Source organism: Neodiprion lecontei, chromosome 4 (assembly GCF_021901455.1).
Source record: "Neodiprion lecontei isolate iyNeoLeco1 chromosome 4, iyNeoLeco1.1, whole genome shotgun sequence".
NCBI classification, from domain to species: Eukaryota; Metazoa; Arthropoda; class Insecta; order Hymenoptera; family Diprionidae; genus Neodiprion; species Neodiprion lecontei.
Genome location: NC_060263.1, coordinates 26,718,601 through 26,745,599, shown reverse-complemented (window position 1 = coordinate 26,745,599; position 26,999 = coordinate 26,718,601). Strand labels below are relative to the sequence as shown.

Genomic DNA, 26,999 nt, shown 5'->3' with positions numbered 1-26,999 from the left:
TGAACTAATTAACCACACTGATGACCGGACTTCAAATTCCGTAGTTGAATCGTGGGGTGAAAAATGGTTAGGAATATATTTCAGTTATGACGTCTGAACTAGATATTTTTTACCGAATTAAAAATCAATACTTGGGCTTTATTTACTGATATTCTTGTCTTAAAATAAATTATATACAATAAATTGTAGTGAATGGAAAAAAATTTGATCTTTTAAATTTGTAACAAAAATAAGATAATCCTACATACAAGACAGAATAATGTGACAATAGTTAAGTTTTTCAGAACTTCTGTATTAGGCAGCCTCTTCGTCAAGAATTTCCTCATCTTCGAATGCCTCTTCGTCATCTGCGGTCGCTTCCTATAATCATAATTAAATGTTCAATTAGTTGCATTCCATGAATACAGTTAACTCAAAAAAAGGTGGCAATTATTTAAGTTATTATTAAAACATTTGACATATGACAGATTTCCTACTTGATATTGTTGATATTCTGAGACAAGATCGTTCATGTTGCTCTCTGCTTCTGTGAACTCCATTTCATCCATACCCTCACCAGTATACCAATGAAGGAAAGCTTTGCGCCTAAACATAGCGGTGAATTGTTCGCTTATACGCTTGAAGATTTCTTGAATGGCAGTGGAATTGCCGATAAAAGTAGATGACATCTTGAGTCCCTTAGGAGCGATGTCGCATACGGCAACCTTCACATTATTTGGGATCCATTCTACAAAGTAACTCGAATTCTTATTTTGTATATTTAGCATTTGCTCGTCGACTTCTTTCATAGACATCTGTCCTCTGAATATCGCGGCTACTGTCAAATACCGTCCATGACGAGGATCGCACGCTGCCATCATATTTTTCGCATCGAACATCTGTAAAAGTAATTGCATAATAATTTGTAGATCATCAAAGTTTACGAAATATTTATATTATTCCAGGAAAAATTATATTCTTACTTGTTGCGTGAGCTCTGGCACAGACAAAGCTCGATATTGTTGGCTACCACGTGCTGTGAGCGGTGCAAATCCAGGCATAAAGAAGTGTAGACGTGGGAAAGGTACCATGTTAACAGCGAGTTTGCGCAAGTCAGCATTCAGTTGACCTGGGAACCTTAAACACGTCGTGACACCAGACATGGTGACCTGCAATTATGAGAAAAAATATTCAAAAAAGTTGAAATATTTTGATCTGCTATCCTTGAATGACATTGATATTTTAGTTGAAAGTGACGTAATAGTATTTGAAATCAGGATATTCAATTATTTTTGACGTGGGCACAAATGTAATAAGAAGAAACGGATACATACGGAGACAAGGTGGTTCAGATCTCCATAAGTGGGGGATGTGAGCTTTAGAGTACGGAAGCAAATATCATACAAGGCTTCGTTGTCGATGCAGAATGTTTCGTCTGTATTTTCTACAAGTTGGTGAACTGATAAAGTAGCGTTGTAGGGTTCCACTACTGTATCTGATACCTAGAGAAAAAAACCAATAACGAGCTTCATGTTGACACTTTAGATTGTAGTAGAAAATAATTAACAAATTATTTTATAAAGTTCCGCACATTGAAATAATTGCGATCGCGGTTTTAAATCACTTCCTTCTTAATAGATATGATATTTCTTATTAGAAACTGCATTTTACCTTTGGAGATGGTACGACACTGAAGGAGTTCATAATACGGTCTGGGTACTCTTCTCTGATTTTGGAAATGAGTAATGTTCCCATACCAGAGCCGGTTCCACCTCCAAGTGAGTGGGTCAGCTGGAATCCCTGAAGACAGTCACAGCCCTCTGACTCTTTTCTGACTACATCCAAAACAGCGTCTACCAACTCTGCACCTTCTGTGTAGTGACCCTTCGCCCAATTGTTCCCTAAAATAATTCAATTTATTCATGAACAACGGTATATTATTACTGACACATCATTTTTGTAGAGTACATGTCAAAAACTGTGATTATCGTTCCTTGCACTCTGTTGAATGAAGATTTAACTGATTGGACAGAAACATGATCAATGATTTTTTAGATAGACATGCCAAGGCATAAGAATTGACAGTGTACTCACCGGCTCCGCTTTGTCCAAAAACAAAATTATCAGGTCTAAAAATTTGACCAATAGGACCACTTCGGATAGAGTCCATGGTACCGGGTTCCAAGTCGACAAGTATGGCACGCGGGACAAACTTGTGACCTAAAGAGAAACACGTTGAACATTGTTAAATAATGTGTTGCTGGTACGTACTTCTATGAGGTTCGATTCTTAGACTGTGAAGCTTTAAGTAAATCACATGGTTATGGTCATCCTATTAACAATCTTCTCCTTACTGCTTGCTTCATTGTAGTAAACATTAATACGCTCCAGTTGAAGGTCGTTGGTTCCAACGTAATTTCCAGTTGGGTCAATGCCATGCTCATCAGAGATTATTTCCCAGAACTGTAACAGAGAGCCGTCAGTTTAATACAATTTTCGTTAATAAAAACTTTACAAACAATTGACTGTATTTATGATTTATATGAATTGAACGTATAATAATCCTGTATTTCATACACTGAAATCCAAATTTTATTTAACATATAAAACAGTAAAATATAACAATAAATATAGTTCAGTTTCTTCAAAGTTATACTGTGCAATTTTAAAAGCGATACGCGATCCCGTGTGTCGAACAATGTCTTCTTACGCGTAATGAAAACACAACTATGACTAATTATTAAATTGTATAGTACTTGAATACAGATGGTTTCGTATTAATTGAATCAATTTTATCACTCAACGACCGATGACGGCTAGTCTAAAATAATTCAGATGTTCCAGATGAAATGAAGGAAAATTCGTCAGGGCGGGAATAAGATTTCAGTGTAGTAACAAATTTCGATTCTAGTTAAAACGTATTACTTAATTAACGACCGCATATGTATTGAATTAGTATGCAATATTATTTGCGAGGTAATCAGTAAAACTGTTCGCTGGATGACGAATATTTTATTCCAATTTGTCATCCTCCGAAAGAATTGCGAGCTATATATATACGTGTAAAGATATAAGTATGATTGTGGCATTAGCTCAACAAGCCTGCATCCGCTCTGTTAACCGTTGACGCAAGATTCCATCTTTATTTCGTACTGTAGCAACAGTGAAAAAATCGCATCTCAGAAGAAGTTCAACGATTCTACGATGTTTCATTAAACAAACAAGTTTTCCTATTGCAAAATTCTTGCTAATTGGCCATTTTATAGATTTTGCTAATTAAAATTAAATTCGAAGACTTAAAGGGAATACGTCATTCAATTCACGTGAATTTGGAGCTGAGATTTCTGCATGCCCAGTATACATCGTTCGTGTAAACGATGCATGTAATTGTTCAGTAAGCTGGTTAATCAATCAATTAGCGCACTCAAGTGTAGGTGTCACCTATACCAGCTTGATTAATTGATTTCGATCATTAGTGAAATAAGATGAGACCGAGGAGTTCCCTTGGCGGTTTATACTTATCTTTACATTACATAATATCAATATACACCCTGTGTAATATTTAATGCAGGATAATAGCGAATTGAAATGTGAGCTGCAGTACCCAGATGCTGGTTAAACGATACATAAGAACCTATAGCGACGATAAAAAGTCTTACGATTAGTGAAGACAAAGTCTGAAACGGAAATTGCGGCAAAGCTTTACATAGCGGTTGTATATTGAGATTAATATAACGCTTTACCTAGGCGCCGTGTTTTTTTGAGCTAATTACAAATAATATGTTGCCCAACATTTTATATCAATAGCAAGAAATAACATCAAAAAACAACACGACTTACTTCAATAATAACTATAGTAATAATTTTCAAACCATACAAGTTACACAATGGTATCAACTTGAATTGGCACAATACTGGTTCAGCAATTCGTTATGGCCGAAGGCACAATTGGCAGTCACGAAGTTAGTTGTGTCTTTTTCACGTAACATGTTTTGTACTCATATAAGGAATAAGGTCCTAACTGGCCTTAAATTTTGACCTCTTCAATTCTCAACTTGGTAGCAATTTCTTATGCAACGTAGTCCACTTTCAATGAAAGGTGGTGAATGCTGTTGCAAAAACTTTATAATTATAGAGCTACTTTTGTACAACGATGCATAATAAATACATATACGTATAACGTTGATATTTATGGTGCCGTTTCATTATATTATTACATACATTGGCAGGGGACGCGGTTGAGCGATAAGAGTTATCAGGGCGTTAAAACACGTATACATATATCGTGGTTGTGTGTGCGCACATACCATTGATACGCTTTTTTCTGATTACAATCATTGCCAGCCGTTGTAGCAACAGTGAATCATCTTACACGAAAAAAAAGACCAATCGGATGTATCACGATGCCACTGCATCTGTTGCAGATCGAATTAAGTTGGAACGATTACATGGCCGTTATAAACATGTAAGGAAAAAGAGGCACCTCGACTAATTCTGCGCATAAATTAAATTTTTTCTAGTTAAACATGTCCATAATCCGCCTGCGGTTAGGCAATCGTATTGACTTTCACCACGGCTCTCTCTACACATACGCGATGTTTGATATGTACGCATATACAATTTACTTACAATTAGTATCAGATTTGGGTTTACGGGTAAAACATATGTCCTTGTAAGTTACGTATAAGTACCAGAATCGAGGTGTATTTTATTGTTGCAGTTTAATACAATCATAGGGGAAAGCGAGCATGCGTTTTACCTACTTTACCTAATGGTTAGAATAATAATTGCATTGGTTCAAACAGCTACGTGCGAGTTGCAAATCTCGGCCGAATACAAGCTAGCCAGCTCTTAAAATAAATCTAGGTACAACGGTCGATGAACTCGCTCGATTATACAATAATTTCAAGTTTCAACGTCGAAATATTAGGGACAATATACAATAATAATATTAGCTTTCTAAGGTTTCGAAGTAAAACCGTAAATGATATTGGAAAAAATTGCGCACTTTCAGGAATAAGTTTATAATTCGTACCATTATATAAGAATCCATCGAATCGTCTTACAGATCAGTGATCGAATGACATCGTTTCGAAGTGACCATAAATTCTCCAGCGAAACAAAACGAAATACACCGAAAAAACCCGTAATATCTGAGCGTCTTTTGCGGTCGAGACGTCAGTCAGCGATTTAAAATCTGGAAACTTTTTGGTCTTTACAGTATTCTTATTTCGCGTAGTTTCATCGAGGCACCTACATTACGGGACGCGTGAATTTCTCAACTTGGTTTGCAAAGCCAAGAGAATGTTGTGCACCGGCAGTCAGCTTCGACTGGTTCACGGGTTGCTGACCCATAAGGTCCAGCAGCAACGCGTACATCGACTGCAAGGGCAACCGGTCCGTTTTCTCGAACTTGTCAGCGGACCTCCAAGGAATCGCATGGCATTCAACGTAAGCCTTGTTGCATCCCCTTGTGGGTTACTCTAGCATAATAAGCCCTTTACACCAGTATGTTAATCGGACGAGAAACGGAAAGCAAAGCCAAAAGTAAAGCGTCACGAATTGCAAACAGATCATACACTTTCATATATTACGTGCAAGAAAACAGAGTTTTTAATACTCGGTTTTCATTGTAACAAAACTAAGGAAAATCTGTGAAATTTATTTAAATTCATATTAATGAAAATCACCGACTTGTAATTTTGATTTGATTCTTGAATGTATCCATAGCACTACGTTAATATTCTTATGAATTCACGTAATTGGTCATACAAGTGGTAAATTTCGAAGAATTCAAATTACAGAAAAAGGTGAAGATGTTCTCTTTGATGTTGATTGGTATCGCTGGTTTGCCGCTAGCCTGCCTCGAAGATGAGCCACTGCTTTTTCGTCGTTTTTTGTTTGAATATTATTACATCGCTCGTTTTCATAGAAAAATAAAATATTGCCTCGTTTATTATCCCTTTATAACTTTTATTATAAGTTTATTTATTGATAGAATGCTTACAGGTTTAGGATAGACCGGATTTACCGGGCGGATTTCCAACACTCGAGTGCAGCGCGCATTGACGATCTCATAAATTAGAGCGGGTCAAGTATATTCACTGTAGAAAGCATTTCGTTTATACGGTATACGTATTTACCTGCGATATGCAGATTCAATTTATTCGTAATTTTAAGCTCCGTTAATGTGAATTTCTAGAGATCTTCTCAGATCTCGAGACATTTGATGATTATATTTCCGATCACCGTCGCACACGAATTGCTACCAGACGGACTCGTGTATGAATAGTTATTTATAGATCCGGGATCTTTATACATCATGCGCGAATGATTTTTCGGAGAGAAACGCATATATATTTCAACCGACAAACTTTCCATGTATACATGAGGTATAAATGGGATAGAATTTGTCACAGTTCGTATACTGTATGTAAAAAAAATCTCTCGACACACAAAAGTAACGTTATTTCGTTCGAAAATTGAAAACGTGCGATCAAATAAATAAACTACGCATAATATAACGAATGTAAAAAATTAAGTTGCGGTTATTTACGATATGTATAAATTACGCGATTGGATCGAATATCAAGGATACGGGGACACCTGGCAGGATTTAGCAGCTCGTGAATCCTGCTGAACCTAAATCCATCTTTTTTTCTTGGTAAGGTTTCAGATTACGGGAATACGAGTATATACGTATACTGCGTTATACGTTATAGGTATACTGGAGGTGCAGGCGTATCCATCGATCCTTGTCTGGGATGTGCGAAAATTGTTTTAGCTTATTATTCGACGATTTTCACGACATAAATAAGTAAATTTCGATAGGTACGGTAGATACTGCCGGACGAAGTGACGACTATTACTGGCTCAAGCATTTAAACTATGCATCAGGGGTAAGGTCAGGGAATCAAGTCGTTCGTCGCTTTACAAATGGTTGTGTACTTTTATTTACGTCCACAATGCTTTGATGCAGCCATCACGACAAGTGCCCCCGGATTTACAACCAATCGCAATGTATGCAGATTTTTTGCTAGAACTCGTAAATATATGTTGGAATTTTGGTTTATTAATAGATTGATATATTTCTCGTATTGTTAACGCAGAAGCTAATAAAGAGTAGGTGAAAAAAATAATTTTTTTACATCAGGATACGAATGATACACAACTAAAAATATTCACCTTCTAGATTATTCTAAAGGTATCCGTGCAAGTCGCTTCCACGGAATTGCACACCACCCCATTGCAGAGAACGTGAGTAATATGACGAGGCAAATGTATAATGGTACGAATACTCAGTAAATTCTGCAACGTCACTGATTCATAATCGATCAATATATACATCCATAAGTAGAGATCAATGTATAGATACTTGTTAGAGAACGACACAAATTCGAGCATAATTATTAGCTGTACATGTAATATATTTCAGTGATTTATTTTGGGTCTACAATCAGATACGCGATATCTAATCATTTCGGATCTATTGATTGAACTTCATTTAAGACATGTGAATTATCTTCATATGACAGTGTTTTGGAGTTCGGATTGTGGTATCTGCCCCTCTTTCAAACCGCGCATCGTTGCATCGTGGCGATAACCGTTGAGAATTAGAAGCCGTGCACGATGGCGGCAAACAAGTTTCGAATTGAATAACTCCACGCGAGTATAATTCCGAACCGGTAGCCGTCGCTGTTGTCTCGCTTTTAGATATAACATATCGTTGCGTACGGTGTAATTTTAAACAGGAAGTAAAATATAATTCACCTACAACTACATGCGGCGCCCGCGTATGAAACCGGAAGTAAATAACTTATGAAATGTGGTAGAATGACGGTGGCAAATTTGTTCTAGTGATATTAAAATTTAGAGAAGAATTAATAGGCGGCTAGTCGAGGCAGCTATAGACGTCTATGCATGCCTGCCACAGCTGCAGTCATGGCGCGAGAGAAATGATACGGAAAAGCGAAGACACGCGGAGAGAAGAAGCCTTTGCACTCTCGTATTAATAGACCGCCGAATCGCGTTTATTTCAAGCGACCATTCCACACACTCTCTCTCTTTTCTCGAGGTTAAAACTAGCCGGGAAGAAAACGGAAGAAAGGAAAATTGAACCGCGGGGGCGTTGCGAAGAACTTGTGTTTCGGGTTTCGTTCTTTCACGAAACCCCGAGTCTGTGAAAAAGTTTCAAACACGTGTGCTGTAAAACTAATAATAACAATGATCAAATTTTATGAGCAGAGAACCACGCCACGACGTCAGCAGCTTGTTCCGTTTATTCACTAAACCCAGACATTTAAATTCTTCACCTTCAATCAATTTGAATTAAATATCAAATTTCCAATGGTAATTTCTCTGAACTGTGTAAATTTGGTTGAAATTCGTCAAAAACAATATTTCTGCATGTACTGAATATATTAAATCGCCTTTGCAGCAGGATATAAAAATAGAATCGCGATGAAAACTTGGGCGTGAATAATAAACTCATCGTTGGTTAATTTTAGCCTGCTGCGTAGCTATATATCAAACTATTGTCAGGATACACTCATTTATGCATTCAGTATTACAAATTGTTTGCGCGATGAATGAGTAAACTCGCTGTGTACGTATGTATCATGTATGGACATCCACCGTAGATATGCTTTCTGATGCAAGGTTTCAGTAATAATAATGGTTAATATTTTCTCACGAGTTTACACTCGATTGGGGTACAATACGAACCTGTTGAGGCAAGCACAATACATATTTATTTCTCTATTGTGTCCGATGCTTACTCAGCGATTGCCCGCTGGGAGATAATGTTTGAATTCTCGCGTTGGCAAAGTACAGAACTTATCCCACATGTGAATTGAGGCAAAATGGAAGAATGAAAACATTCGGCGTTCGACGCCATCGATTCCTAGGCCACGTTCTTATACCTATTTGCTTTCTTATATTTTTTTTTTTCATACATCAAGCCGCAGCGTAGAAACCGGAATAAGAACGGTGATGATTGTTCTTATAGAGATTAATGGCAACCTTGTGGTGGCGGCCATTGCGTAGCACATGGGCGAGTGCAATGATTTTATTTCGCGGCATGCGTGAATGTAATTCTTGGAATATCTTGATTAGAATACCGCGAGCAGGTTGATTGTGAGAAATTTGGAAGATACAGTTTGTGCGTCACGATGTGATTTACAGCGCTACATATAATTATGGGACCAATTTACCGGCTCGACCTTTGTGTGACAAGACAAAATACGCGTGAAAACACCCCGCCAAACAAAACGCGAAATCGAATAATGCATGCTCAGCATGAAATTGCAGTAGAATCGAATAATAGGTGACGATTAAACATGCGTGGTATAATTCTCGTGTGTATTATTTACTATTTTAAGGTATTGTTGCATATTTTCAACTAGCAGATCGAATTTGGTCCCGCATATAAATGACTGGGCCGGTTAATTCAACTGGCATAGCAACCGTGAGATAAAAAAGATCAACCGGGATCATAAAAACATCCACGTTGTCACACATTGGCGAAAATTGGAGACTCGAGGCAGGTAGACCGGTAGGATTCCTCGCGGTTCATACGTCTACCGGCTTTTTTTTTTGGTAATAATAACGGATACAAGCACGACGCCAAAAAGCGATCTCAAATCCTGTGAGATGTGATGCTGCGACCAGTTTCAGCTTGGAAATTTTCAATATTAAACAGTCACTCACCTTTGAGCCTATCTGGTTACCGCACTGGCCGGCTTGAAGATGGACGATTTCCCTCATGGTCGTTTTGTATTGCTGATTATAATGTGGATATTTGATCCTGTTACTCTACTACGTGTCTCGTTCGCGAGTTGCAACGGCGAAGGCGCTCGAAAGACTGAAGAATGAGGTGCTGACTGGTTCGGTTTAATGCCGCCAAACCTCCCGAGATGCCACGACCGCGATCCAGGGTTTGAAGCTTAAATTCCGACCATCACCCGACGGAATCCGAACAAACCCGAGGCCTCGCGAGGGTGCGCGGCGGTGTATGGAGGTCCTATTCAAATCTTGCAATATTCAGGATATCGTTCAACCATTCGTCGACTGAAAACAATCTTCGGTCAACGATACGTTCGATATAGTTATCAAATTACTTCGGAAATCGGTTGAAAACATAATTTATAAATGCAGGGAAACCAAAGTACGTAGGTATGAAATAGCATGATTGGAAGAAAAAAAACAACCAAGTCGACTCATTGCTTTATTTAAAACCCTTAATCCAGGACTTGAACTCAATGCATAAAAAAATGTAGCATATGGGTTTCTAGTGTGCTTGGATGTATAAAACATTCCTCGAAAAGTACCAAAAAAACTGATAACCCCGGTGTGTACTAGGTGGATAAAAGTTTTTTCTACTTGTTTATAGATGTTGATAGTTAATATGTATCACGATAACTGAGCGAAGGGTGTGAGTGAAAATGTTCTTTTTTGTTGCATCTTTTTTGTAAATTAAATCATTGAAGGTTTACTTACATATAAGAACTGCAAAAATATTTCAGCACTTTACCACATTTTTCACAGTTTACATATAGATATTCAAGTAGATTATAACTAAATTGTGGTATAATAAATACAGTTGTGTGATCTAGTTAAGTTATAAATTTTATATACATACAAATGGCATAATTACAGGCATTTCAATACTGGTAATAGAAAGTTTAATTAACCTAGTAGTGATTCCAGCCTGGTATTGGAATCCCTGGAATCCAGTTTCGTCCAGATACTGCAACAACCAATGTTGTAAATTACTATTCAGTGTGTGTACTTAAGCGCAACATGCTTTTCCGTGTTATTTTCTGGTTACCAGACATGATTATCGTTCACATTTTTTCATTGATTTTTAAAATTGAATAAATTAAGATCTGTCGTAAAATATGCATAAAAAAGTAGATGGCCCTCGCAATTTTGACTAAATTTACAAGGGCATATGGCTCAGTTTTTAGTTAAGGCTACATTTCGGATAAAAATTTCAACCTTATAATTTCTCAATCAAATGTCTTGGTCACAGCGATTTAATTTCAAACCAGCAGAAAGTAGTAACTATCTAATACAGTTTTAAATAAAGTTTGATCAAACTCGTCTAATACTACAAAGACATTAAAAGATCACTAACCTCCTGCAACAGCATTGAGCTTTTGAGTTTCCTCAGGGCTTAGTTTAAGTATAGTATTAAGTACAGGTATAAGATGACTGCGCTCATCTCCATTCTTCAGTGTGATAAACTGAAATATATTGAATAGATGTTAAGAAGACAGGTTTCAAGGAACTTCATTCAAAAAATTTTGTAATCTTTTAATGAGAGTACGGACATGTAAATGAAATAGGCACTCATAGGTATGAACTGTAACATTGAAGGTGATAGTCGTATGGTAGAAATTGTTGTAATTCAAGAGAAATATCCTACAATTACACCATCTTTGTACAAGCAAACAGTACATCATGACTGATTTTGTATGCGAAAATAAGTGAATAATTTTACAATAAACTGTTTAAATTTGAAAAAAGCCAAGTTTATCTGGTTATTACCTTAAAAACGATATTTTTCAGGTATTCAAAGTTATTTCCATGTTTTTCTCTCTCTATGCTACGCTGTTGTGTGCGAATATCTTCTTTGAGAAGCTGGTTAAGCTGTGTCAGCTTAGCAATATCTCTCTCTGCATCAGCTAGCAGTACTGTTAAATGCTTAACACGTCGTTCACACACTTCGTAAGTCTGGCGGTCTACGGTTAGAGACATCGGTGGCATTACAGTCGTGTGATAATCGTCTGGGGAATTGAGTAACTCATCGAGTGACATCAGAGGGTGCTTGCGATGCTTTTCTGTGTTGACTACTAGTGAGGAGGATGAATCTACACTTTCAGATCCCTGAATGAAGAGAAAGTAGTTGAGGAATGACTTTTACAGTCGTGTAGTATTCATAATGAGTAAATTGTGTTTGTCAATTGATTTCTCAGAAGTAGCTATATCAGTGTCGAATAAGCAAAACTAATGCAAGTACCTCTCCTTCTTCTCTTTCCAGAAGTGCTATTCCTGACGATCTAGAATCATGCTCGAGCTCCGAATAATGTTCTACAGATTTATCGGAATAATTTTTATTAATTTTAGTGTCGTTTAATCCCTCAAGGATTATTTTCTGTTTTTCCATCTGCATATTCTGAAACTCTTGACGGTACTTCTCTTCCAACTCAAATGTTTCATGCTGAAAATGAAATTACATTGAGTTTGGGCAGGTTCATAAATCCAGAAACCGTAGTGTATTTCAATAATAACTCAAGATGATAGGCTCCGAAATTTTGTACAGACTTCAATAAAATTTGTATATGCCTGTAGAAATTGCATTATAGCATTACCTTGTGCGTAGTTTGTATTGAGTCTATTTCTTCTTTGTGCTGGCGTTCCATTTGCTGAATTTTATTAGCACTGGAACGCAACTGTTCTGTTACCGATGAAAGTTCTTGACGCAACATTGATATTTTTTGATTGCATTCTTGTTCATTTTGTATCGCATGATTTCGTTCCTCTTCCACAACAGCAATTTCTCTTCGGAGATTCTCGATCTGTAATCTATAACAAAATAACCCTCACATATCTTTTTACCTGCAGTACATAGTTTCCTCAACACCTAATGGTTATATGTAGATGGGGAGGTATTGGGGGTCTTCTCCGTTTGTATTGAATAAATAAAATAATTTAAAATAAATGTAATATGTAAAATTAATAAAAAACGTAATTCATGAATATCATCATATTCATGTTTTGAAAAACTAACGTCAGCCACAGTTTGTTTATACACGTTTCTTCTTTACTGAATGATCTATACCCATAATATTCATAAATAAAATAAGTAAATTCAGTAATTACTAACGTATAGGAATCCAGTTTATCACGAAGTAGGGCAGCGTGTGTCCGAGCATGTTCAAGTTCCTCTTCAACTTCTACTATGCTTCTTCCGCCATCCTTACCCTGACTTTGCTTTGTTCTGAGTACACTTTGTGCCCGTAACTTATACCCTGTGAACTCTTCATGCAATGCCTCTAGCTCCTGGTGCCCCCTTACAATAACAGCATTCAGCCTTGTTACTTCAGATTCCAAGGTTTTGATCTGTTAATGTACAAAATTGATCATGTTGATTGGTTCAAAAGTTGTGTGAATAGATATTTCTACACTACCTGTCCATCGAATTGTCTCTTTTGATTCTTCGCATCATTTATAGCGATGTCTAGTTCAGACGTTAGATTATTTATCTTCGTAGATAGTTCGTGTTTTTCTTGAGACAATATTTTCAGTTCGTTATTCAATTTATCCATTATCTTTTTTTCATCTTCCGCTTTCCGTTTGATTTCACACATTTCCTGCTTAATAGCTTCGTTTTTTTCACCCAAGACAGTAATCTGATTAGCTTTTGCGAGGCAAGTGTCTTTCAGCTCTGATATTTGCCTTTCCAAGTTTGAAATTGTTTCCAAATGTTTGTCCACTGTTTTTTGCACGTTGTTTCGCTTAGAAGATTCATCTTCAAGCTTTGTTTTCAAGTCTTCGACACTTTTCTACAAATATGTACAGAAAATATAGCTCGTCTCTTGAATTTGAATTGAAATTGTTCTACCCTAATAAATTTTTAAAAGACGTTTTGCTTTTGTGGCAATATTGATAGGTGACAACAGAAAAAATTACCCTATTTGCAAATATAATAAATTTTACTAGTAAGATCAATTTCGGATTACTTTTCTTACCTCATAATTGTGCAGTTCTAAGGAAAGGACACTTTTGGTATTACATTCTTGCTTTGTAGCCTCAAGTTTAGCCTTAGTTGTTTTGTGAGCTTCTTTTTCCAAGTTCAGGCTAATTTTCATTTCTTCATATTCTTTATCTTTCTGTTCTCTGATCATTATTTCCGCTTTTCTCTCGTCCTTCAACTCTTTTATTGTATCTTGACATTGTTTGACAAGAGTTTCGAGTCTAGACTGCTCCTTGGTGAAACGATCAACTTCAGTAGTCAAACGAGTGATTGTGTCTTTTTTTTCATATAAAGTCTCTTTCAAGGACGAGTTATCCATGCACAAACTCTCCAGATTCTTCGACAGCTTCTTGTTCTCATCTTTCACCTGTTCCAAGTTGTCCTGTACCTTGTCGTACTCAGACTGAATTGTCTGATGAATAGTGTACAGAACAATAGTGACGTGATAAAATCAATTTTAGCCCATAAGGTTAGGTTTGAAGTAGTTTATCAGCAGTGATTACTTTTTCTTTCAATGAACAAGTCTAGGAAAATTATGTGTTTCAGTTGCCTTATTTACTAATAATTACCTGTAATTTCTTGGCATTATCTGAAATTTGAATAATTCGATTTTGAAGTTCTTCTTTGTCTGATATAATTTTATTCTTCTCAGCTTCGGATTTTTGAAGCTGTTCAGTGAGATCAGAGACCTTGTGTCTTAACTTGACGGCATAAATTCGAAACTGAAATATGTAATTATAAAGTTTATAAAACCTTAACATGGCTGAAAAAAACATATTTTCTTCATTCTGCAAGTGAAATAAAAAATTTGCAAAGGTACATAAACTGTTTGTGGGAAAATAAAAGCATATATCACGAAAGCACAAGACTGCAGTATTACACCAGATATTATACCTTGTTATACCGTTCTTCGAGGGACTCTTTTTCCTCAGGCTTTGTAGGAGTCTCGCTAGCAACTGACGTCGACTTTGACGCCTACAACAGACAATCCAATAGGTGAGATTCGTCACTGATTAAACACCAGTTTCTAGTGAATCATATTTGATGCGAATGAACTGTTTTCTTTACTGTTGGCATCAAAATGCATAAAAGTACACAATGTTGCGTTACTATGACTGTTGGTCTGAGATTGCAGCTAGTGCCACGTTTGGCGTACTTAATAATTGAAGTGTACATAATCAATCGCACAAAGGATGATTACCTCACTACTTTCAGCCTTAGGGGTTTCATTTTCCATTCTCAAATCTGCTTTAACTTGATCTAGTGCCCCAAACGATACCTTCAGGTCAGAGTCCGAGTGTTATACGACTTATACTCATTCTTGGGTGGTCTAACCAAATTTAAACTCGCGTCTGACGTTTAGTCATAGATATAATAACAAAATTCTACAATTCGTACATACTGTTTAAAAGCCACGGGTTACTATCAGCTGATCTCCTTGCAAAAAGAAGTGTGAATGCATCGATATTTGGTATCGAAGTCAGCCGATGTCGATAATCGAGATAGTAAATGGTCAGGAGAATTGAGGGGCCTTTGTTAAGTCTTTAATCGCATAAATAAGTCCCCTGGCTTCTCCACGACGAACCAATGGTATTGTTGCCACTAGCCCACTTAATTTTTGAAATCGACGCCCCAATTCTTTTTACCCTCGATACAACTACTTTGTTTTATTGTAGCCTGATTGATAAACTGAACAATACATTTGATTAGTTGCTTTGAGGAGCATTTCAAAACATTGGAGTTTAAATTGTGCAAAAAGACGAGAAATATTATATTGGCACACTTATTCAGCTTGCATGTACGTATTTACATACATACATGCCTAATTGCCATCAGCAATGTGCGTGTCAAGAGTTGCCGGTATCCTTCACTGCGCTGCCGCATGAATTGATCGTGCCTATCGTGCGTCGGTTCTAGTAAAAATGTACGGTGTTGCCTAGGTCGGAAACTGTGCATACAAGGTATGTCAATAGTAAAAAAAATTAACGGGTGTCATGAATTAATCGTACAGATATTTTCGTTTTTTATTAATCTCGATTATGGGTTTTCCCCCTATTTAATCATTCGATGTTTACTATTTCTGTTAACTCTCGTTAACTGGATATTTATATTTTGTATACGGAGTTTACTGATTATCGGCTTTTTCCGCAGCCAATATCAGACTTATTTTTATTACACGATAATTTTATGGTAATAACGAATGCAGAATTAAATCATTGTCGAATCCAGAGAGTTGTGTAATCAATAGTGTTGGGTTCTAACCAGTTATCATTAATTAAGTTTTTCTTAACTCTGTAACATGGATTAGAGTTGCAATGTTATGTAAAAGTGACTTTTGCGTGCTGCATATTGAATATACATGTATAATTTGTTATTCAAATTTTAACCCCCTTTGTTGATTTCGGCACTCGACCCATCAGCCACTATAATTATATTTATCTCTGTGACGATTTTTGTATATAAGTATCTGTGTTGTCTATTGTCAATTTAGCTTGAATTATACTTTCTTAGTAGATCAGCGTTCTATGCGAGGCTGTGACACCATTAAATACGTGTGTTCGCGCTACGATGATCTTAACATTTTTCTACATGGTGGCAACGTGGGTTCAAGCCTGGAGGCTATCATCATTGAGAACTCGCCTAGCTGCTATTCTCCAAAATTCAAATTCTCCCACTCCAACCATAGTCTTTTACATCAATTCCATTGGTTGTGTAAATCAAGGTAAATACATGAAGCAAAAATTATTTCCAAGTTGTAAAATTAACATAGAAGATATGATAACAGTAAAAAAGTAGATCGGACCAAGACTATGATAATCCAAGACAATTGGATTGTAGTCTCAGTTCTGAACTTAGAAAAATTTAAGTATTATAATTTTGCAATTACCTTATTTGAAGAATCCAGTGTAGCAAAAAGTGCATCCAGTCATAGCAACGGTAGCACCGACAGTCTCAGTTCAGAATTATGTAACAACAGAAGTCTTGCTAAACTAGGGGATCTCCTTTGGTATCAAGGAGATAAACAACTATGCTCCGTATACCCACAAGTATGTATTGCTGGTTTTCCTTTAGGAAATACAGCTTTTTTTATGACATCTATAAATACATTATATAAAGTAATAGAACTTTTCACAGGTAACATTATGTGTGATTGAAATTTAGATTTTTTAATTCAGAACTTTTGCTGTATTCATGCATGATTTTAAATCTTAGAAATATTGATCCGTGTTCATTTAATTTTGACATCACCTTTTTTCCCACAGCAAAAAGTAAATGTGTCAGACTGGCTAAAGTTCCCTCTTGGAAAGACAGTGTTTCCTCTGTGTATGCACAACTACAGTAAAGATGCTGCCCTCGGAGAATGTAGGATGCATGTGCTTGTAGAAGCTAAATTAGATCACTATAATCCCACCGCATCTATCAAGGCAACAAAGGTAAATTATACCACTGTGATTTATTGTGAGTCTTAATTGGCAGATATTCTTGAAATCATTGCATTGGTCATTACATATAGCTTGAGGATTATGGCACAGTCGTGGCCTGGACATCGAACACATACATAGCCCTTATACTTGAAATGGATTTAGATTATCTGACCAAGTTGTCTACAGCATTGATGCACGGACAACAGTTCATCAATAATGGGCTTTACTTAACTCGAGTACAATGTAAGTTGAATAGTTCATTAAGCATTACAGACTACTGAAATATGAATAAGGCTGAAGATTCTCAATCTTACATACTGAAATTGATATCTTTATTTTTCTATAGCTGTAGTTGTCGATGGGAAGCCATGTGTTTACAACAGTGATAAGCTTGAATCATTTCATAAGAACAGTAAGTTAGCATTTTTTACTGTTTGATGTTACGAATACCTGACCTTTATCAGGTATGTAACTATGAAAATCTAGTAGATTCTTTGTTTACTTCTGATGTTGAAGGGCTTTGATAATGTTTGTCTCTAGAAATTTAATATCGTATATTTGGTCACGGTAATTAATGGGAAGGAACTAATTAAGAATTCTATTCTTATCTCATCTATTCATGCGGTATATTAATTTTTTATTCACATCCACTTTCAGAATTGATAGGAAAAGCACAATGGAATGCTCAAGTGAAAAAACTACGAATATTTAGTAGTACTGCCAGGATAGTATCACAGCAAGGAATACCTATCGAGGTGGAAGAAACACCAGGAGTTTATATATCCCCTGGAAATGAGACTCCTACACTTCATGCTCCAACAATATTGGAAATTACAATACCTTCAGATACAATAGGTACGTACAATTAGTTTTAGCTTTCCTATTTATTGAGTCTTTTTTTCACACCTCCTGCCTTGTAATTCAAATGTAATATACCGTATTTCTATTTATTCCTGATCTTCAAGCTATACAGAGTACGTCAGATGCTCCTTTTCCTTCAACACCGCCACCTACCCCGGCATCCGCATCTGCAGTTATCAATGGGACAGTGTCAAGATTATCACAAGAATTGAGTGGTTCATTAGAATTTAGTCCAACATCATCATTGGATGCACCGACAGTTTTGTCTGTTAGTCCAAGCCCATCAAAATCCCACGACCTTGCTTTAGTTGATTCTGTTGAATCAAATTTGACAAAATCTGTCGTAGTTATTGACTCAATTCCACCAGAATGTTTGGATGTAGTACTGAGCGATTGTCTTACTAAAACACCATCACCAAAGTCACTGCCGCTCACCAGTACAGCAAAGTGAGTTAATTGCAATGCCGGGTAGCTATAGCCTGAAACATTTCACTTATGCTAGTATAAACTAAAGATGACTTAAACTGTGTCTTAAAGAATTTAAAATCACAGCTATTCACCATCAAAGAAAGCAGTCACTGGATCAGGGAATTATGCCAAACCTCCGAACATACTTCTTTATGCAGACAGTACCATCGCGATCGATAATGTGAAGCGTGTGCTGGAAGCTATTCTGAACAGGAATAAGTAGGTTGAGAATTACATTTCCAAAAACGTTATTGCAATTGCCTGTTGTAACAAAAATTTGAGTTTTATCTTTGAAAATTAATTAATTGAATATTATTAGGTACACGATATACACACTGTCTAGTGACGAAGCGTGCAGTGATGTCTGGATGGATCAAGCCAGATTAGTAGTTGTATGTGGAAATGTTGGAGTGGACGTTGCGTCTCAACTGGTTGAGTACATGGTGCGAGGTGGGAGGCTGCTCGCTCTATGCTCTGACACGCTCCATACATTATTGCCAACATTCAAAACAGCTGAAGTACGCGAACATGAGCTGGTTCGCTTTTCGTATGGCAAATGGAAACATGTCCGCATGATGCATCATATTTTTTGCTATCAAGCTTCTCCTGCAAAATCCAGGTTCTCCCAAGATCATGAAGATGTCAAGTAAGCTTCTGGGTTTATTCTTGTTTCAGCAGAAATGTGCGCAGCTCAGTAACCGAGTTTTATTTCAATTTCGGTACAATTCGTATTACATTGAAATTAAGTGATTCAGTTATATTACGTGTAATACTTGCTACCTTTTGACAATGGGTTACATGGGGAGTATACAGATACTAATAGAATACGAAAATTTAGGATAAAACCCACATATTAATGAGAAAAACGTTCGTATGGATATAATTTATTGTATGAATACGCATCTGGCTTCACGATTCGTTTTAAAGCTGACTGAACATCTTTCTTCATTTTTCGATTGCAGGTACCTTGTAAAATCCACTTGTTTTCAAATTCAACTAATCAGTATGATCTACGATCTGATATTATGTGCCATGATTTGGGAACATATACGCTCCTTAGCCATATTACATTGGACCCGACATTTTATTTTGCATTCTATCATTACATTCCATTTTACTCAATCATGTACTCAATGTACTTTACAAGAAATACCAGCAAATATGAATCTCTTGCACGAAAATTCCAGCTTTTTCTATAAGCTGCGCACATCTCTTTGCTGTGCATTCCCAGACTATCTTGATCATGCTCCCTATGACTTGATTGAAGATCTAAAAACAAATTTAACTTGATTAGAGTATCGGCACCGATGACACCTGCTTCAGCAAATGTTCGTGATAAAGCAGGCAAAACGCACACCTTCCATGTGAGAGTATTAGGGTCTGAAGAAACATGGCACACACCGAGTCTTCTACTGGCTAATCTTCCAGCTACTGGTGGCAAAGCTGTATTTTCTCAGATTCATCTGGAAGTGGATCCCTCACAGTATGAATTTGAAGAGAGCAAATTTTCAGCTCTAAAACAGAGTAATTCAGCAAGACTTGAAATATTCAGTGATCTGCTAAGCTCACATCTTGGAATGGATGTCTGTTCCGAACCCCGTGTACTTCCAGCTTACAGCCCTGGTTTTTTCTTGGGGCGACATGAGGTATGTACTCTTAGGACAAATCTGGGAATATATTTGTTCTAGTTTTAGTCATTACACAACGTGTGATAACCCATTCATACTAATTTGTTTTTCCTCGACTAAGCGCCCTTTTTTGTCAATCTTCTGTCAAAGCTCTCAAACATGATTTCACAATTACACTTGAGGACAATTCATGTCCTTATACAAATGTGTAAGTGGGTCAGATTTTTTTGTACAGCTTCAAAGATATTTAGTAGATGAAAAGTCATTTGAGTTGTGAAGATAAGAAAATGTAATACTGCTTATTTATTGAAAGTTTTTGGACATTAACAGAAATTCATTAGCGACTCAATCGCTGTAAACATTTCACAGCACAGGTGCTAGCATCGGTAACTCTCATCAAGAATCTCATCATTTTGCACTGTTGGAATAATTGAAAAATTGAGCAAAATTAATGTTAGCTTAGAGCATTTAACCTGTCCGCAGATGCACTGGAAGATTGATAATACACAGTACACTTAGTGAACTCTGTGTATCAGTAATGAACCTAAGTAGTTTTACTGTAAGCATGCATTCCAACCCACTGCACCACATCAGAGTAATCTACATTGTCCATTATGCAGCTTAAGTTAGAAATGCTGGAGAAGTTAAAAGATAGGATGCTACCGAATGACATAATAAAAACTGGAAAATTGGAGATTCAGTTTTGTGGAAGAAGCACGCAGGGTATTTCCGCATCAGCATCGGTTTTACCAGTAATGATTCACCAGTGTCCGGATAATTTTTCTACTGTTGAATATTTTGAGGTGAATTTATACAATTTGTTTAAAAATACATGTATTAGTATTCAGCACGCACACATTTTATTCAAAATAGTAGTAAGAAGTTTGAACTTTAATTTTCTGATATCAACTGTGGAACTGAACAAAAAAAATGGGTTCTCTCAGAATTTAAGTTCAGAAGAACTGGGTCGCTTAGTGATATATGCTGATGTAATGACATCGTCAATGGACGTTGTAGCAAATTGTCAACTACATCATGGACTGGCTGTAATTCCATGTCAGCAGGTCAGCGGACAAGGTAAGTTTAAAAAATACACTACAGTAGAACCTCCAGTAATTGGAGTTGGCTTATCCGGGGAGCGGATTAATCGGTTCCTCTCGAGCGGCTCTGTGCTTTACCTTAGCAACTGGGTACGGTCGCTTGTGCCAGGCACGAAACTGGTCCGAACTCGCAATACACTCACGGCATTTGCGGTTGTCTTGAAACGGGCTCAGATTTGTTACAATACACGCAGTTCGTATATAGCATATCATGCTCAGTAATCACTAGTCGCTCAATCGGAAATTACTTATAATTCAGATTAATTGTGATTTCACTTATCTCTGGATTCTTTGGTTCCGAGCAACCCGGTTAACCAGGTTTCTACTGTACTCATTCACACATGAAATTGAAAATCATTTTCAAACCAACCAGTTATGTTTTTATCTACTCATTATAGATAACTGATGCAAATTTATGATACTTGGATTTTATAGCATATTAATAAGTTGATATTTTCATGTATAATAGGGCGGAGCAAGAATGTGTGGCTGAGTCCAAAAGGTTGCGGAATGTTTACGTTGCAGTTACATATTGCATTAAATTCTGTATTGGGTGGGCGGTTATCACTCATCCAGCATTTAGTTGCTGCTGCAATAGTCTCTGCAATAAAATCGATTCCAGGTTACGAGGTTTGTTTTAGCAATTTTACTCTTTGAAAATATAACATTGAATATTCGAAATAAATATTTACTCACATGTGATGTTTCTAGGATATAGATCTGAGATTGAAATGGCCAAATGATATCTATGCTGGTAGTACAGCCAAAATCGGAGGTTTAATAGTGACATCGTTGATAGAATCTGAAACAGCAATTTGCAATATCGGTAATTGTTAATTACAAGCTATTTGCACACAGTACCTAAAATTGCTGTAAGGTTAGTAGAAATTGTAAAACATTGGCCCGCATGTCGTAATTTTGTTTGTAGGTGTTGGAGTCAATTTGTCCAATAGTGAGCCGACTTGCTGCATCAATGACTTGATCACTCGTCACAATGATCAGTACAGTACCAATTTACCAAAATTGACTGCTGAAAGGTACTTTGCTCTTGTCTTCAGCGAACTGGAGAGGATATTAAACGTTGTTCAAACTGGCAACATGAATCATTTCTATGAGATTTACTATGAATATTGGATGCATACGTAAGTGGACTTTATAAATTACTGACTTCAGGAGTTGAAGTTCTTATACGATAATGTTAACAAGCGAATCAGTCTGTCTAATAACTGCAACATAGATAAAAGAGCATAAAAATCTCAAATTCAATAGATGACGTTAAAGATTGTATGTACAAATTTTCTATCAAAGACATTTTCATGAACATCATAATGAAGTTATATATACTGTTTTGAGATATAAATAAATATATGTAATTGTTTATAGCGATTCTGAAGTCGTGGTAGTCTCACCAGAAGGAACATCACAAGAGGTGAAAATATTGGGAATTGATGATTACGGATTTTTGCAAGTTTGTGATAAGGGCGGAGAAATTTTTACCGTGCATCCGGATGGTAATAGTTTTGATATTCTCAAAGGACTGATTGCTCCGAAATGATAAAGATTCAGGCCAAGATTCAAAAAAGAGTACAGATAATGTGCCGGGTGTAGTGCAGTACTTGTTATTTATTGTTGGTATGATTTACTTTCTAGCTTCGCGAAAAATCAGCTGTGAGCTTTCATACCTATTAAACACCTTATCTATAGAATTTTTTTGTTATCTGATGTGAAATAATGCTAGATTACAAATTAAATTAATATATCAGGCCTTATATAGGAAGAAGCAAAACAGTAAAAAACCAAAATAAGTAATGGAAACCCAATTATGGTTGTGGATTCAAATAGTAATTTGAATAGTGACTTACGTAACTTCAACTGGTATTTATACTTCGGGTTGGTGCATTTCTACAGTTTTGTACGATTAGGTTGTTATGTAGTTGAAACAAATTTATAACTTATTAAATAAAAAAAAGACCCCATGTTGAAGAATTTGTTGAATAATTGTTCCAACGTTTCGCTTCGCATTTGCAATGTCAATCATAATGTTCCAAAAAAAAATCTGCATTAATCAAATGTAGATCAGTGGAACACTGGGAATTTTTCTACGGACTGGTGTAGAAAACCACAATTATTAGTTGAGAAAGTCCCATTAGGAATTATGCTTTTATATTATCATATCATAAAATTGCATTCCAATTCTCTGAATGTGTTCGATGGGATTTAAAAGTCATGACATAATTATGTCGGTAACCGTAGTTTAAATCTAACTATGGAGCTCATAGTTTAAGATCTTATTTGTAATAAGTCTGTCATATCTTCCCTTTCATTCCACACTCTTAATAGGAGCAAGTGGTGAAATATAGAAATTGAACATAATATATAAAACAAGTAATGTAGAAAAACAGGCACTCGTCATCTTTAGAGAGATCCAAGGGGTGTTTCATCGCAGCAAAAATTATTACCGTGATTACGAGAGATTACTTGACAAATTAATTTTACTTTGCGTAATTTCTCATGATTTCTTAAGATTACAAAGAAATTCCTATAATCAAGATTTATCGTGACTACCATGATTACCTTGATGATTACTAATGCAAACTTTTATTTAAATATTACTGATTTCAGTGTGATTTCCTAGACTTTTAGGTGATTTCAGAGGTTATGAAATGATTTCGAATGACATTGACACCGCGATCGCTTCGATAAAACACCTCATGGAGGGATCTAGTCTGAAGGAAGCAGAAAAAAAACAAGTTATAAAAATTTATAGTAAGAATGGCGGTACACATCTATTCAAGGTCAAACATACCTTTATAAACAATATCTGTGTTAAGTCGAAGTCATGTGTTTCAAGTGCTACTGTAAACGTTTTTAAGAGTCGTTTATAAAAGTGATTTATATTATAAGTAAGGTAGTCAAAATTTATTAAGCTCTCACAGATGTACTAAAATTATGCATCACTATATATTATTTGTTTGTATGAACTGGATACATTCAATTATTATCAATGTTACGTAATAAAATGATATTCTGTTGTTATATTCATGCACATATTATTTAGTGTGTTTTAATATTATTAAAACATTTTAATTTAAACATTTTATTCAACGGTTATCAGCCTTCTTTGCCATGCTAGTTATTTGATTCTGATGAACTTATATTTTACTCTTGAACAGTATCTAATTAAGATACAGTACTGTGATATAGTATGGTTTATTGGGTTTATTGAACAACTATACAAATATGTTTGCATTACAGTTGATTGCAGTCGAATCAATTCCACCTAAATGAAATGTGGAGAATAGGAATTGATAAGGTAAGTAGAACTTTTTTGCGGTAATCTTTCAGATTTATTCTGAACTTCTGATCCTTAGTCCTAAGCAACAGCGCAGCACATTGATTTCACGTAGAAATACCGCTTGTAAAGTCTGGATATGTGCAAGAATAGAGAACATTTGACGATTATTGGTTTGCGTCTGTGCACTGTGCACAACAGATACTTATCTCAAGTTTCATGAATCAGTTGAATGTTCAACAACCACAATGTCCACTATTAATTGAGCCGGATGTGCAAAGTGCAAAATGAAATACGTTAACGTGTAATACATGTATAAGGTTGAATATTTTTGAGCGGCATGTATGACATAACTACTTCTTAGACTTATTGTTTCAACATAGGAATGACGTGCAATGTATAGTTTGGTAGTTAATTTTTGCTTGAAATGAGTAATTTTTATTATTTATTGCAACTTTTGTGTCCGCGGAAGTATATATAGATAGTACTTTGTTCTTTTTTTAGTTCATTAGTTAATGCAGCGAAAAATAATGTATGATAGAGCACTATCAATTGTTTATCATTTATTGTTCTTTACAATATTACGACAGCCAACAATAAGTATACACTTTTCTACGTAATTTTATTTCCATATCCCGTTTCATGAACACATCTGGGTTTACTCAAAGATATTGTCGGTGAGAAAAATTTGAATTGTTAATTTTAACATGATTGTATATTAGTTCTTGAAGGACAGTTGCAATAACAAACTTTGAAGATAATTTCCAGGGCCACCACATGAAATCTGGATTCATACAAAAAAAAAAATCGTATAGCAATTATATAGCTGCAATATGCAGTTAATTATAAGCCCGACTAGTACATGGGTATTGTTACAACGAATGATAATATATAACCTCCGACCTTTGAATTTTAGCGTTATGCGGTTACAAAACAATCTTAAATTCCTTAGGCGAATTGTTCCTTGAAAATAAGGATTGAAATGAACTTAGTGATTGTAATATTCACGTGAGTGTTTAATTTGCAATTTGCTTAAATTACGATCCTAATAGGTGAATGCCCACAATTGCTACTTTCTGATAGAATATTAAGGACAAACTCTAACACTGTAGAGTTTCAGATCAAATTGTCTTTCAATGACCTGAAGAGAATTCAGTAAAGAGCATGCAGTGAAGTCACATGAACTTATCATACCAAGTGCCGATAAAATGACAATTAAACAAAAGTAATTTGAAGATGATGATAGCAGAAACACTTTGTTATATTTTCTTCATTGTCAATTGATTAAAATAAGCATGTGAATCACAGATATTGAATTACCATACTGTAGTGTCGCAACTTCCAATAACAAAGCAATTTTTCATTGTTAGTATATCACTGTTTACTGAGCAGGCTTAGAATCAATGCAAAATTTTACTTAAATTTCATGTTGATGTACAGATACACGAGTGAATAACAAACAGCTTTATTCCAATGTAAATTTTCATTTTTAACATCTAATATCAGATAAAGAATATAAAAGGTTTTAATAATATTTACTGCAATCAAGTAAGCTCAGACTTGATTTTTTTAAATTGTTTCTCACAAAATACTATCAAAATATATGGCGTTACGTTTCATTATTTTCTGCTTTGATCAGCATTACCAGATTATGATTTTTTGAGTATTTCACATTTTGGGGAGGAGACTATTTGTAAATGGTTGTAACGTCTAAGCACGTACAAATACGTCTTTACAAACCGGGAGATGTATAAAAACATGCTGCTTTTAAAATGTGAATTCTACGTTTACTCTCACAGCAGTTGGAATTCGTTTCCCTGTATAGTTTGTAACATGAGCTATATCAATCAAACGAATGAAATGGCTGCTTTAGCATAAGATAAATTTCCAAAGCGTCGGAATGATTAGTCGATAAAATAAGTTGAATTTTATGATAGAAAGTTGTAAAAGATAACTATATTGAGAAGATTCATGTGTGCAGCCCTCCGAAATTAGATAAAATAACAAGATGTCCTGATGTAATACTTTTTAAACATATAACCAACTAATTCAAGTAGAATTGTAAATTGAAACACTCATAACTTCATTATTAGTAAAAAAAGGTACCCGAACATGAGTACTAGAATATCAAGAAGCTCAGAATCATGTAATCAATAGGTATTAAATTAATAGCTAATCATCTTAATCATATTAAGGAGAACGATACATTGATATCTTAGCGAATCAGATTTGATGATCATTGCAGAATAGATGCACAACCCATACAATTACTTTTTAATTACTTTTTGGCAATGACATTTATTATATTAAGAGATTATTAATCCAAATGTGATAGCCTTAATAGAAGAGAGTATCATCATTTTTACCCGATGAGCTGGGGGGACAATTTTTTCAATGCACTGTTTATAAGGCTGCATATGATCCCGATGTAAATGCACATGAATAGTGGGGGAAAGAGGTCACAACTGCCGACTGTGGAGTACATTG

The 26,999-nt window shown here is 35.7% G+C and overlaps 3 protein-coding genes and 1 long non-coding RNA gene across 8 annotated transcripts; 1 reads left to right on the top strand and 3 right to left on the bottom strand.

The window, feature by feature from the left end:
* Window positions 1–117: 117 nt before the first annotated feature.
* Window positions 118–9,879, bottom strand: LOC107220492 (tubulin beta chain). Its single transcript, XM_015659104.2, has 8 exons — window positions 9,688–9,879; window positions 2,334–2,442; window positions 2,074–2,199; window positions 1,651–1,880; window positions 1,314–1,481; window positions 963–1,148; window positions 477–878; window positions 118–360 (listed from the first exon to the last, which is right to left on the bottom strand). Exons 1-8 carry the CDS (start codon window positions 9,742–9,744, stop codon window positions 295–297), a joined length of 1,344 nt encoding a protein of 447 aa, XP_015514590.1. The 5' UTR covers window positions 9,745–9,879; the 3' UTR covers window positions 118–294.
* Window positions 9,880–10,584: 705 nt separating this feature from the next.
* On the bottom strand, window positions 10,585–15,187 carry LOC107220496 (GRIP and coiled-coil domain-containing protein 2). 2 transcript variants are annotated; one of them, XM_015659111.2, is made up of 11 exons: window positions 14,940–15,187; window positions 14,633–14,713; window positions 14,308–14,460; window positions 13,734–14,150; window positions 13,173–13,547; window positions 12,869–13,104; window positions 12,354–12,567; window positions 12,002–12,202; window positions 11,530–11,868; window positions 11,117–11,225; window positions 10,585–10,726 (listed from the first exon to the last, which is right to left on the bottom strand). In XM_015659111.2, exons 1-11 carry the CDS (start codon window positions 14,973–14,975, stop codon window positions 10,671–10,673), a joined length of 2,217 nt encoding a protein of 738 aa, XP_015514597.1. In that variant the 5' UTR covers window positions 14,976–15,187; the 3' UTR covers window positions 10,585–10,670. The 2 variants fall into 2 exon arrangements, with proteins under 2 accessions (XP_015514597.1, XP_046592917.1); XM_046736961.1 differs by having other exon boundaries at window positions 15,141–15,162.
* A 135-nt stretch (window positions 15,188–15,322) lies between these two features.
* Window positions 15,323–24,256, top strand: LOC107220495 (biotin--protein ligase). Of its 3 annotated transcripts, none has more exons than XM_015659110.2 (17): window positions 15,334–15,699; window positions 16,253–16,460; window positions 16,637–16,785; window positions 17,002–17,172; window positions 17,253–17,406; window positions 17,510–17,575; window positions 17,821–18,018; window positions 18,129–18,471; window positions 18,577–18,711; window positions 18,812–19,138; window positions 19,787–20,138; window positions 20,741–20,923; window positions 21,065–21,197; window positions 21,690–21,850; window positions 21,932–22,046; window positions 22,149–22,362; window positions 22,604–24,256. In XM_015659110.2, exons 2-17 carry the CDS (start codon window positions 16,307–16,309, stop codon window positions 22,773–22,775), a joined length of 3,027 nt encoding a protein of 1,008 aa, XP_015514596.1. In that variant the 5' UTR covers window positions 15,334–15,699; window positions 16,253–16,306; the 3' UTR covers window positions 22,776–24,256. The 3 variants fall into 3 exon arrangements, with proteins under 3 accessions (XP_046592909.1, XP_015514596.1, XP_015514595.1); XM_015659109.2 differs by having other exon boundaries at window positions 16,250–16,460; XM_046736953.1 differs by lacking the exons at window positions 21,690–21,850; window positions 21,932–22,046; window positions 22,149–22,362; window positions 22,604–24,256 and having other exon boundaries at window positions 15,323–15,699; window positions 16,250–16,460; window positions 21,065–21,597.
* LOC124293932 lies at window positions 19,184–26,977 on the bottom strand. Of its 2 annotated transcripts, none has more exons than XR_006903804.1 (5): window positions 26,879–26,977; window positions 21,917–22,022; window positions 21,591–21,821; window positions 19,850–20,159; window positions 19,184–19,761 (listed from the first exon to the last, which is right to left on the bottom strand). It is a non-coding gene; the product is annotated as an uncharacterized LOC124293932 (long non-coding RNA). The 2 variants fall into 2 exon arrangements; XR_006903803.1 differs by lacking the exon at window positions 26,879–26,977 and adding an exon at window positions 22,082–22,217.
* Between the last annotated feature and the right edge of the window lie 22 nt (window positions 26,978–26,999).

Excerpts from the sequence above, each read along its gene's own strand:
- LOC107220492 (XM_015659104.2), bottom strand. The coding sequence starts at position 9,744 with ATGAGGGAAATCGTCCATCTTCAAGCCGGCCAGTGCGGTAACCAGATA. Across the intron at positions 1,881-2,073 it reads TTTTGGACAAAGCGGAGCCG|GGAACAATTGGGCGAAGGGT; the intron begins GTGAGTACACTG and ends GAATTATTTTAG. Across the intron at positions 1,482-1,650 it reads GTGTCGTACCATCTCCAAAG|GTATCAGATACAGTAGTGGA; the intron begins GTAAAATGCAGT and ends TTTTTTCTCTAG.
- LOC107220496 (XM_015659111.2), bottom strand. The coding sequence starts at position 14,975 with ATGGAAAATGAAACCCCTAAGGCTGAAAGTAGTGAG. Across the intron at positions 14,151-14,307 it reads ATAATGCCAAGAAATTACAG|ACAATTCAGTCTGAGTACGA; the intron begins GTAATTATTAGT and ends ACTATTCATCAG. Across the intron at positions 13,105-13,172 it reads AGAGACAATTCGATGGACAG|ATCAAAACCTTGGAATCTGA; the intron begins GTAGTGTAGAAA and ends GTACATTAACAG.
- LOC107220495 (XM_015659110.2), top strand. The coding sequence starts at position 16,307 with ATGATCTTAACATTTTTCTACATGGTGGCAACGTGGGTTCAAGCCTGG. Across the intron at positions 16,786-17,001 it reads TATGCTCCGTATACCCACAA|CAAAAAGTAAATGTGTCAGA; the intron begins GTATGTATTGCT and ends TTTTTCCCACAG. Across the intron at positions 18,472-18,576 it reads CCGCTCACCAGTACAGCAAA|CTATTCACCATCAAAGAAAG; the intron begins GTGAGTTAATTG and ends TTAAAATCACAG.